This window comes from Acanthisitta chloris, unplaced genomic scaffold (genome assembly GCF_000695815.1).
Source record: "Acanthisitta chloris isolate BGI_N310 unplaced genomic scaffold, ASM69581v1 scaffold9370, whole genome shotgun sequence".
NCBI classification, from domain to species: Eukaryota; Metazoa; Chordata; class Aves; order Passeriformes; family Acanthisittidae; genus Acanthisitta; species Acanthisitta chloris.
Genome location: NW_008653318.1, coordinates 26,934 through 39,471, shown reverse-complemented (window position 1 = coordinate 39,471; position 12,538 = coordinate 26,934). Strand labels below are relative to the sequence as shown.

Sequence of the window (12,538 nt, the reverse complement as noted above, 5' to 3'; positions counted from 1 at the left end):
GTTCTCTGCTTAGGGTTCCTGGTGGATTATAATTAATTCACTGGTAAGAATATTTCATTTTAAGAGTGTTTTACAGACTGAAGTATGCAACTGCTAGGTTATAACAGGATGGGAAATGGTAGCAGTAATGGGATGAAAATACTGTTTGCCTGTTAGAAAGGCAGGATTGAATGCTGCACTCAGATTGAATTTGCCAGGGCAAAGCTAAATAAAACTTTGCTTGTTCTGCTAATTCTTCGTGCTGGGTTAATTTTGGCTGGCAAAGCTCATTGGCCAAGTGAGCATTAACATTTGCACACTGAATGGGAACAAGGGGTAAATAGCAACATTTTTGGTAGGTCCAGGCAGGCTGCAGAGGATGGAAGGGCTCCTCCAGCTGGGCCCTGGTGGGCAAGGGGTGGCACCTCCCTTCTGTAGGAAAGACATCACATGTACATCACATCTCCTGGTTAGGAACTGCAGTGATAGGACAAGCAATAATGGGTATAAGTTGAAAGAGGGAAATTTAGATTAGATATTAGGCAGAAGTTTTTTCCTGTGAGGGTGGTGAGACACTGGCACAGGTTGCCCAGGGAGGCTGTGGCTGCCCCAACCCTGGCAGTGTTCAAAGCCAGGTTGGCCAAAGACTTGAGCAACCTGCTCTGGTGGGAGATGTCCCTGCCCAGGGCAGGAGGTTGGGCCTAGATGGTGTCAGGACCATTCCAACTCCTTAACATACAATGAAACTATACATAGCAAGCACACGGCAAAGAGGAACATAGACTCTTAGAATGGTTTGTGTTGGAAGGGACCTATAAAATGGCTTAATTTGAAAACTGCCTTGGAGAAAGGAGATAAGCTGGAATAAGGAAAAAAATAGGATGGCTTCTCTCTGCACATGAGTGCCCTGCAGCTGCACTGGTGCTGAAACACATTTTAATGGTCACATTATACTGGGAAGTGCAGCCCTCTGAGGACAGTGGCATCTCTCTTCCCTCCCCTTCCCCACCTTTCCACCTCTCTGAAAGTTATTTTTCAGTCAGCAGCACTGAAATGTCTCTCTCCACCCCTGCTGTTGGCCAGCCCAGGACTGCACCTCCAGGGGATGGCTGGGGCATCCCTCTGTTGGTGCACAGTACTGACAGGTCCAGTGCCAAAACGAGGATCATTCACATGCCCAAGTACTGTGTTTATGGGTGACAGGAAGTAGGTGAAGCAAAATGCTTTTTTAAAGCACCACCAGCTGTTGCATAAACTTTGATGTGTGCTGGACTCAGAAGGGAATTCCAGAAAATAGTGAAACACCGAGTTCTCGTGACATGTCTAAAGCTGTTTCTTGGTGGTTTGGGTTTTTTCCTTTCAGAAGGGATCTGGTGTCATGGGGTTTGTCCAGCTTTTTTTACATAGTGATTTCACTATGTAAAATGCCTTTGAAAAAGGCATTTTGTGAGGCAAGCCGGAACTGTTCTGGTATTTCATCTGCAAGCACAAGCTTATGTGGAGCCTCTGAAGCACTTGTAATTAAGTGAGTTAATGAGGTGCTACCTGCAATTAATTCAATTGCTTGTGACAAGAACTTTTTTGTTTAAGTAAGGTTGGTTGGTTGTGGTGGTGCAGTTGTGTTGGGAGGTTTTCACCTTGAAAGCACACTCTGCCCATGGTGTTGGAAGGTTTTCATCTGGAAAATACACTTTCTGCCCATGGTGTTGGAAGGTTTTCATCTGGAAAATACACTTTCTGCCCATGGTGTTGGAAGGTTTTCATCTGGAAAATACACTCTCTGCCCATGGTGTTGAGAGGTTTTCACCTGTAAAATACACTCTGCCCATGGTGTTGGGAAGTTTTCACCTGGAAAACATGCTCTTCCCATGATGTTTGATTTCTCAGGTGGTTTTGTGGCTTTGAGTTGAGATTGGTGGTTTGAGGTATTGACTCTCCTTCCTCCTGTCCTTGCTGAAATTCTGAGGTGCAGTAGATGTGAATCCCATTGTCCCTCTGACATAAGACTTTGACACGTCCCTTAAGCAATTTAAAAACCAGCAAGCTGTGATTGCATCCAGCAAAAAAGCCTGCTCAGCCTTTTCTACTGTGCCAAATTTAGCCATAAAGATCTAAATTCAACTCCTAATTTTCCATAGATTTCTAGCAATGACTCAGGCAAATAAGTAAATCTCCCTTGGCCTGTTCTGTAGCTCCTGTTCACTGAGTTGTGAATCCATGGGGACAAGGGCAGCTTTTTCATGCCTTTGGAAAATGAGTTCCCCATGGGAAAGTTCCCTGCACTTCACTAACACCACTGACAAATAGCAGGCTGTAACTTCACCAAGGGTGACTTAGTGAAGAAGAATGTTGGCTGGATGCTGATACGGAATGAAGCTGTAAAATTGTTTTTTTCTGATTTGCAAGTTGTCTGGTGGCATCTGCTGTCTGTTCACAGAGAGATTTTATCCTTTAGGATGGCTTTAAGCTATGCATAATTATAACTGAGTGTACAGGGTGTGGGAATCAAAGGTCCTGGATGCTATTAAAAATTTATACCACAGGCAGGATAATAATAAAGGCATAGAGCTGGTACATGGGAGCAGCCACTTCAGTGATACCTCGAGCTCATCACAGTCCCAGTTGCTGCATGTCTGAGCCTGTTTTGGCTCTCAGTTATGTCTCTGGGAGAAGTCCCTGATTTCTCTGATAGTGGGTTAGACAAGTCTTAATGTGAAATGCAAAACATGTTTGCAATAAATGAGTAACGTTTTCATTTTGAAGACAAAAATTGGTTTTATTTCTTTTCTTCTAAAATGTCTTATAATTCATCTTTGTTTCTAAAGGCCTTTAACTTTTGTAATATGGTGCCATTTCCCTAAAGAGGCAGTGCTGACAGTACAGAATTTACTGAACAGGCTGAGAGAGTTGGGGTTGCTCAGCCTAGAGAAGAGAAGTCTCTGGGCACATCTTAGACCCCCTTCCAGTAGCTAAAGAGCCTCCAAGAGAGCTGGAGAGGAGCCTTGGAAAAGGGCCTGGAGTGCCAGGACAGAGGGGAATGGCTTTAAATTGAAAGAGGAGAGATTTAGGTTAGATCTTAGGAAGGAATTCTTCCCTGTGAGGGTGGTAAAACACTGGCACAGGTTGCCCAGAGAAGCTGTGGCTGCCCCAACCCTGGAAGTGTTCCAGGCCAGGTTGGACGGGGCTTGAAGCCGCCTGGGCTGGTGGAAGGTGTTCCTGCCCATGGCAGGGAGTTGGAACAAGAAGGGTTTTAAGGTTCCTTCCAATGCAAACCATTCTGTGATTCTGTGATTCTGTTAATTTGTAGTCATGTGCAGGTACCAGCTGACACTCCCAAGTTCGCTGTCGAGCATAGTGAGTTCTTGGTTGTCTGTGAGGTATCTGGGGGATGTCTGGGGGGCTGCTGGCTGTTCCCCCTGAGCAGAGCTTCTCACTGTCAAAGTTGTGACTATAGGGCAGACCAGAACCATGGGAAATCAACAGACAGCTCCAGAGGAGACAGCTGGCAGTAGGTACCATGGCTGATTTCATATCTCCAGGCCATCTCTGATTAGAAGAGTAGCTGCGGTACATTAGCAAAAGTACATATTTGGCACGCAGATGTGAAAATGCAATGATCTGAACAGATGTTCATTCTGCTGATGTAGGTATTTGATTTCTGTTCTTGGTCAGAAGCTTCTCTTTGGTTTTCTTTATCTCTAATATGGGTCAGGGATGTTACAGCTTCTGTGTGACAGAGGTGAGCCCTGCCCTCATTTGCTGACCTAGTGCTCCTACTTGACTCACCAGCCAGGCCTTGATCTGTCCATAATGAGACAAAAATAGCCATCAATAAACACAGCTATGTCAGTTTAACTATTAAAGAAAAAATTAAAAAGCAATATAAAAACCTGACAAAACAGTACTTACAGGCTAGCTGGACAGAGAAGTCCTTAGGCCAAGAAATCTAGGTAAGATATCCAAGTGTTTCAAGTAGTTTAAATTTTTTTAACATTAGTGAAAATTCAAGACTTTAAAAGGAGGAAATTAAAGAAACACTGTGAAACTGCAAAGCAGCACAACTGTTAACTGGTAACAGCCATGCTCCAAAACCCTGTTCCTGCATGGTTCTAGGCATTGCTATGTGACAAAAAAAATTGTGTGGTCACATTTTTGAGATCCACTTTCCCCATGGGGGGAGGAGGTAGCTGCTTCCCAAATATCTTTGCCCATCACAAGGAATTAGGCAAGAAAATGGACCTCATTTGCTAGTCTTGGAAATCTTCTGAAGCCTCAAGTGAAAGCCAGTCGTCTGCTTGTATAACTTTGATAGCCTTAGTCAGAGCCCATATGCTGCAACCTGGAGGAAATGATGCTTGGGGATGACTAACAGAACATGTTCCTGCTGTTAATTTGGGTGCAATTCCAGAAGCTGTAAGCTTTCCCTTTCCTTTTGTTAACACATTTACTTACTAGTTCCTGTCTTTGCTGTTGTTCCCCACTAAGGAACTTAATGAAGGGATAAAATGTTATATTAACAAAGAGAGGCATTTTTTCACCCTGCCTGGGAGGAGCAGGAGAAGCAGAAAGTATATGTGTGTTGGATTAGCAGAAATTTCATTTTAGGATATTCACTTTGTTGTAGGTCCTGCTGCAAACATCATGTTACTCCAGTTTGAACGGGTGTGGGATTTACTAAGGGTGAGGCTGTCAAGTGCTACTTGGGAATTCATAGAATTTAGGATAGAAAGGACCATAAAGCTCATCTCATTCCTACGTCTTGTCATGCCACCACCTTCCACTAGCCCAGGTTGCTCCATGCCCCATCCAACCTGGCCTTGAACCAGGGATATGGTGTCCACAGCTTTTCTATGCAACCTGTACCAGTGCCTTACCACCCTGACAGAGAAGAATTACTTCCTCATGTCCAATCTAAATCTACCCTCCTCCGGCTCTTTTAGAATTGTTTATACTTCCAAAAAGAAGTTAATAGCTTCAAGTGGTTTGATGCGTAACACCAACCAGGCAGTTATAATCTGATTTGCAACAGAAAAACTGGGAAAAGGAATGAGGAAAAGGTAGCTTGTGGTGTAGAACCTCTTCTCATCACTGGTTTCACAACTGTCTGCCAGATTGCCTGTCATAGTGAAGGATCTGTTGTAAAAGCCCAGCCTTATCAGTGATATTTACTTACGAGAAGGGTGAAATGAGGGAGCCCAAGCACCCTGGGCTGTCTGTGTGACAGGCTGGTGCTGTGCCTGAGGTGCACTGTGAGCACTAGCTGCTGTGGGCTGTGCTCGCGGGAGCACTCTGTAAGTGCACGGACACAGGAGCCCAGGAGCTGTGAGCATGAAATGTCAGAGCCTCAGTGGAGGGTTAAAGCTATTCCTCGCAGTTTATTAAGATGGAGAAACAAGTTAAATGTACAGATTCTTTCCTAGCAGTAACTCTAACTGAGCAGCTGTCTCACATCTTGCTCGGTCCTGTTTATCTCCAGTTTGTCTGACAAAGCTGAGCCAGCTCATTGTGCCTGCTCTGGGCTTCAAAAGCTTGGATTTTATTTTACCTTGATGCTGAGTAGTGTACCGGAGCAGCTTTCAGTTCTTTGAAACAGAATTACAGTGTCACCTCCTGAGTGTGGACTCTATGTCCCAGCAAGGAGGAAAAGAGTCAAGAGGTGTGACTGAATGCTTTAAAAAGAGGGGAAGTGTGTCGATACCTGCAAACTGATACTGATATCACCTGAATTACATTGAGAAAAAAGTTTTCCAAATTTCAAGGCTCACAGTGTGAGGAAGCCCAGGGTAGCAGTATTGCCATGAATGCAGTGTAGCAGACTGAGCAGTGAGCTGGTTTGTCACTTGGTGTGATGCTGCTGTTGCATGTGGGAAGCATGTGGAGGACCAGGGCTGTTGTGTGTAAGTCAGCATTCCTGAGCTTCCTTTTCAGAGGCTGGAAACATCTGCTGTGTCAGAGAGCACAGAGGTTGTGGCTCCTTGGGTGAATCTGGAAACTTGCATCATTCCCCCAGATGCTGAGTTATGCAAAGGATGCCTTAAATCCCATTGAGTGGATTTCAGCCAGGTTGGGTGGGGCTTGGAGCAACCTGGGCTAGTGGAAGGTGTCCCTGCCCATGGCAGGGGCTTGGAACCAGATGATCTTTAAGGTCCCTTCCAACACAAAGCATTCCATGAGTCTATGATCAGCTTTCTTTAGCGTGACCTTTCCAAAGAATCCTGTTCCCCATCTTACGATTCAATGCCCAAAGGTTGGTTCAGGCTTACACCCTTACCTTCAGCATGAGGACATTTCACCTTGTGTAGATTGTATGATGGGGAATAAGAGTCTGTGACCCCAGTGAGGGTTTCTGGGTTTGGATTAAACCCTGTGTGAGTCATACAGTTAAACAGGTGTTTTTTCTGCTTCAGTGTAGAAAACACTTCAACTGTTAAGCCTTTTCAGAATCAGCTTATGCTTTCGCCAGCGATTCGTGTCAGGTTCAGCCAGGAGGAATTTGGAGGAGGTTGACTGAGCCCTTATGGCACCAGAGACCCCTCCTGTAGTGGAGACCATGACCCACAGAAGCGACCACTCTGCCCTGACCCTTGCCCTGCCTCTCCAGCCGGAGAACAATGCTCAGCTATCATTCTGGTGAAAAAAATCCAGGTTCTTTCTACTGCAGTTATAGCTAAAACACGCATTTGTCTTCTAGAATCACATTAGCACAGTTGCCCAAATGTTCTGTGCTTGTAATATGTAGAATATACAGAATATGATTGTCTTTTGAAGGATATTTTTTAAAGTTACCCTTGAAGTAGCAGTGGAAAAGTTCCCACAGTGCTCAGAAATCTGGAAATGAGAGTCAAAGGCTATGGCATAACTTTTCTTTTGAAAAACTATAAGGTTTTTGCAAAGCTGCTGGATCTATGTGGCCACTTTTTCCTTTCTCTGCCAGCCCCCACTCTGCTCTTCCTGCCTCGCACAGGCACTTGCTCCTTCTCCTCCCTAATAGCAGTATGTCTGATTTATTCTACAGGGTCTAAATTAGGAGAAAACTCAGCAGTAGGGAAGAAGTGATGGATTTGAGAGCAATTCTGGGGCTCTCTTGGCCTGGCTCATTAGACAGCCTCTTGGTTTTTTTTCTTTCCATTTTTTTTGACGTTACGAAAAAGGCAGCTGGTGCAGAGCAGCAGCACTGCTGCCTGGCTCAGGGCTGCAGACGTTGTGTGTGCTGCTGCCTGCTCCCCCCACGGGTTCTCCTGGCTGCCCCGATGGACCCAGGCATCAGTCCCCACAGGGCACCCTGCTCTGCCCACTGCAATGGCTGCTGCGTTCCGTGAAATGTCATGGAGACAGAGAACTCTCTCAGCAACCCTGGTGTAAATGGACACACTCCCCCCACATGCACAGTGCTGGGAGCAGGGCTTCTCTCATCCAAGAAGTGCCAAAGCATGGTCTCAACCCAGGGTTTCCTCTGGGGAAGTCTCTGTGTGAAGCTGAGTTGTTTGAAGCCATGGGAATTCTCATTCCCATCTTGAGTTGTTTGGGAGTGTGGGTGAGGGCAGGCTGTAGAAATGGCAGTGACTGATCCCTCTGCATCTTAGCTACAAATCAACTGCGTTCCCATTTAACTCTGTGTATAGAAGAGCACAGGTTATATAGACGTGCCTAAGTGACCTGAGTAAAGGAACATATCTGAGGTTAAAATATGAACTAGTTAATCTTGGTGATTGTTGAGCCTTTGGCTCTGTGAGTAGGAGCAGTTACAGCATTGGACCTTGTAGAGATCCAAAAAGCCCCATTTGTAGGGCAGTGCTTTGGCCAGGGGGACAGAGCAGGTGTGATGGTGGGGTATAGGCAGGAACTCCCATTGTGCTCTATTTTATCGTCTAAAGAGGTTGGAGTGAATACTGGAGCTGCCCATAGGAGGTTTGTGTGTGCCAGTGAGCTCCAGGCAGCCCAGGAGCTTCTACTGGGTGGTGGGAGGGAGTGGGAGGCTCTGCGCGTGCTGGGCAGGGTAACATCACAGCCAGGAGCTTATGGGAAATGCCCTGAAATTTCTCTAGGAAAACCAGAGTAGTAGAACATGACATTTTCAAATTTCTAATCTAAAAGGATTAAGTATTTCCATGCGTGTGCAGCCTATGGAGGAGGCTGAAGGACAGCTGGAAACCCTTTCTTTGCCACGAAAAGGGAAAAGTCTGTAAATTAGGCAGAACAGCAAACAAGTAGAAAAATGGATGTGTTTGCGGTTTTTTTTGGAAGGTGGTGTGGTTTTAATTTATCCTGAGATAAACAGGGTGGGCTGTAGAGTCCAGTATGGTGAGCAGGGACCTCAGCTGGTGGTCCCTGCTGGAGCATCCCAGGACCAGCTGTGGGCTCATACCTGGAAATGAAATCCTGTGGGTATTAATCCCTTGGATCACAAGCCTCACAAAACCCAAACGTGAAGAAATAGCTGAGGGTTGATGCATCAAACCACGGGTGTGTTCATGGTGCCTGAAATACTAGTGCTGTCATGAGCATGGCATAGCACAGGCATCTCTTTGTATTCTTGACACTGGATTTAGAGCGAGTGCCCTAGTTCATACACACTGCTCATCTCTTACGTAAAAGATTTTATAATTGCTCTTGACACAAGCCTAAAACAAATGTAAAATTCTGAATGCCCTGGCAATGCAGTGCCTTTATTTTTGTCTGTCACTACTAATAATGTCTTGTTTTGGCTTATAGGACAGAAAACTCACAAAAGTAGAGAGGCAGAGATTTAAAGAGGAAGCAGAAATGTTGAAAGGTCTACAACACCCAAACATCGTGAGGTTTTATGACTTCTGGGAATCCTGTGCAAAAGGGAAAAGATGCATCGTGCTGGTTACTGAGCTGATGACCTCTGGAACGCTGAAGACGTAAGTACTGTGCTCCTGGCAAGGAGGCTAAGAATAGCGGCAGGAATTTATAGCAAAATCCTACTTTCATATGCTGAAAAAAGCCATCTCCAGATAAAAGCAAAATATGGAGCTGTTCTCTGGTGTCTGTCATTTGTCCCTGCGTTTGAACCGCAGTGATTTGACAGGCAGAATTTTGGCCTCCATCTCTCTCTGCCTGCTCCCCTGTTTCAGTTATGCAACTCAAAGCTGTTCTCTGGCGTGTTTCATCTTCCGCCTGTGACGTTTGGATTTGTCAGGGTGTGTTTTGTGCTTGCTGTTGTGCTTGTATTTGCATGTTTTGTTAGGAAATTCAAATGGAGTAGCACTTGAATGGTAGAATCCCTTTTAGAAGCAGAAGGTGCTCTAGGTTATCTCCTAAACACCAGTAATTAATAGCTTCTGGTACTGACAGTCTTGTTAAGGTTGATATAAAGCAGTTGGCATGAATTCTGGAACAGATTTTCAGCCCTGATGGGAGCAATACTTATCCAGTGTGCTCCTCTGCCAGTGTATTAATGGACCCTACATCTTTCCCAATTGTCCCCTCCCACCCAGCACTTCAGGTAAGTGGAAAATGATGCAGGTGCATCGTACAGAGGTCAGAGCCTTGTGGTTAAAACTGAACCTCAGTATTCTTCTGATTTGAATACATGAACATATTCTAAAGCTGTTCTCTGCATGAAATGAATTGCTGAACTATCAGACTTGCAAATATTTGGTTGTATTTGCACCAAAAATGCTTATTATCTTCCTGCCTCAAAATGAATGCTCTAATTCCTGCTTTGGAAGATCTATTTCTTTCAATTTTGGGATATTTCTGTGCTGCTATTATGGCATCTAATAAGGGTCTTTTATTCAGAATGGAGTTTCAGCTGTTAAAGCCCCAAGAATCTCTAATAAAGTGTTTTCATTTCCTTTATACCCACTTGTGTGTATGTTTGTGCTCTAGGTATCTGAAGAGATTTAAAGTGATGAAACCAAAAGTCCTGCGGAGTTGGTGCCGGCAAATCCTGAAGGGTCTTCTTTTCTTGCACACAAGAACTCCACCAATAATTCACAGAGACTTGAAATGTGACAATATTTTTATTACTGGACCAACTGGATCTGTGAAAATAGGAGACTTGGGTCTGGCAACCCTCAAGAGAGCTTCGTTTGCCAAAAGTGTAATAGGTAATGCCCCTGGTTTTCTTGGCTTCCCTTGGTCAGCAGCGTGGTTGTCTGTTTAATCTTCTTTTCCCATTTTACATTAATGATTTTTCATTTGCAGGTTGCTACTAAGAGGTTAAAGTGTGTTTGGGACTGTTGCCTTTATACCACTATAAAAATGGGAATCAATAGGAAATGGTATCATAACTTCCTCTTCTTCCTTCTGTATCACAACAGTAAAACACTTTTTTGTTGGCTCTTTAAGTAGAACATTACTTGGTATCCACAAATCCTTCTGTCTCCTTCAAAAGGAGCAGCAAGGGTTCAGTAGCTTGTGAGCATCCTTCTTTGAGAACAGGCTCAGTGCCTGCTTGTAAGGAGAATGAAAAGGAGAGGGAAGAGGAAGGATACCCTGTGCTCTCCCTAGCAAGGGTGTGCTGCAGAAGCCTGGGAAAGCCCTGGGGGGAACCTTCTACCTCCAGTGATGCTGGGATGGGACTGGTTGCTGTTGCTGAAGGGAGAGACCATGGTGCCACTCTCAGGGAGATTGTGTGGGAACATCATATCCCAGTGCTGGGGCATCAGCAGAACAGGCTGCAGCACTTGCCCTGGAGCCACAGTGGCCTGGCAGGGTCTGTTGAAACCACATCTGCAACTTAGGGCAAAAGATCTGTAGGTACAAAACGTAAAGAAATTTTCACTTGATTCTTTCAGTGCCTGAAGGGGCCTACAGAAAGGCTGGAGAGGGACATTTTGCAAGGGCCCGCAGTGATAGGACAGGGGGGAAATCACCTTAAGCTGAAGGAAGGCAGGTTTAGATTGGATATTAGAAGAACTTCTTCCCTGTGAGGGTGCTGAGGCACTGGCACAGGTTGCCCAGAGAAGCTGTGGCTGCCCCATCCCTGGAAGTGTTCAAGGCCAGGTTGGATGGGGCTTGGAGCAACCTGGGCTTGTGGAAGGTGTCCCTGCCCATGGCAGGGGGTGGAAGGAGATGAGATTTAAGGTCCTGTCCTATGTGATTCTATGATATGCTGTATCCAATACCCTGAGGCAATGCCCATGGGAGGATTGTTAGAACTGGGCGAACATTTTCCAAGTGACTATTGAAGGACACTGTTTCCTTGCAAAAGTTGCAGTTAATGTTTTCTGTGCAAACATAATGTTTTCCTGAATTCCCAAAAGGTTTGTCTTTTTCACCTAAGCTTCTGCAGCCAGTTTCCCTTGTTCAGACCTGTAGGTGATGTTTCTAGGAAGCTGAAAATTTCTGAGGAATGCTGCTGGAAGGGGAGGGGGAGTTACCATGCGTGTAGTCATATTTCAGCTTGCAGTATAAATGAAAATTAGGTTCTAGGCAATTAGAGTTGGCAAATGATAGCAACAGCCACTGGCCCCTGTGACTAGGTATGAAAATAGTACCCTATCTTTCAGGCAGTAGTTGCTTAAATAATTATGTTAGCACCTCAGATTTTTGGGTGTTGTAATAGTTGTCTAATTCTTTGCAATTACTTGCACAAAAGTATCATCTTTAATGCTTAGGGAGCCCAGTTATTGTTGAAGTCAAAAAAAAGAAATTTTGGATATGTGCTTGGCTGCTGTGGGTCTGCTTAACCTTGTTGAATTTAGCCAAGTCATGCTGGTTTATATCAGTTAAGTTTCTCTTGTTCTCTAATAATTGTTAGGGTTTTTTTCTGTTAAGGGTCAGTATTTCTTCTGATAATTTTTTTGCAGTGTAACAATTGTCCATGGGACATAATGGAATAATATTGGTAATAACAATATTGGGAATAATATAATTACCCTGGACCAGTAATAGCAATATTGGGAAGAAGACCAGTAATACCAGGATTTGGAATAATTCCAATAGTACCAATGCATGGAGTAATATCAGTAGTACCAATATTGGGAAGAATATCAGTAATACCAATACAGGTTTTTGTAAAATCAGTTGTGATTACAGCACAATCTAAGCACACTCATGCCCAAAATGAATTCAATACTGAGAAGGGCTGCAGCATGCTGGCAAGGTGGCTGCATTCATTTTGGCAATAAAACTGAGCTTATAATTTTCATGAGTAGTGCTGCTCCAAGGAGAGAATTTGGAAGGCTTGGAAATGCTGGTGATGAGTAATTCTGCCCCCTCTGCAGAAGTAGTAGCTTTAAAGGCATATTAGTAGCTGTAATTTTACATTGGCTTGAAGGGATGAAGTCAGCATGGCTGAGGTCCAATTCCTCCCTTGCTGTGTCCGTGCCATCGCCGATGCTGGCCTGACCTTGCAGTGTCTCTGTGGGACCTGAGCCAGGGCTAACCTCCTCCTGCTAAGAGGAGCTGAGTGGATGCTGAACAGCTTTACATTTAGGTGATCTGTTTTGTTGAAGGATACTTGTATTTGTTCCTTCCCGCCTCAAGGGATGGGGAAAAATGTCATTTTCATGCTGTTTTGGAAGGGTGTCAAGAATTCCATTTGCTTCTCAGACTATCGCTATCACTTTTTCAGATTGGCTTTAAA

The 12,538-nt window shown here is 44.6% G+C and overlaps 1 protein-coding gene across 1 annotated transcript in view; it reads left to right on the top strand.

Annotated features, from left to right (window-relative positions):
* Positions 1-8,691: 8,691 nt before the first annotated feature.
* Positions 8,692-12,538, top strand: part of LOC103807737 (serine/threonine-protein kinase WNK2-like) — a gene marked incomplete at both ends in the record, with an annotated part of 30,531 nt that continues 26,684 nt past the window's right edge. Inside the window, 2 exons of the mRNA XM_009080486.1 lie at positions 8,692-8,864; positions 9,835-10,055. Of these exons, the coding sequence (XP_009078734.1) occupies positions 8,692-8,864; positions 9,835-10,055 (394 nt within the window). The remainder of the gene's footprint in view (positions 8,865-9,834; positions 10,056-12,538) is intronic.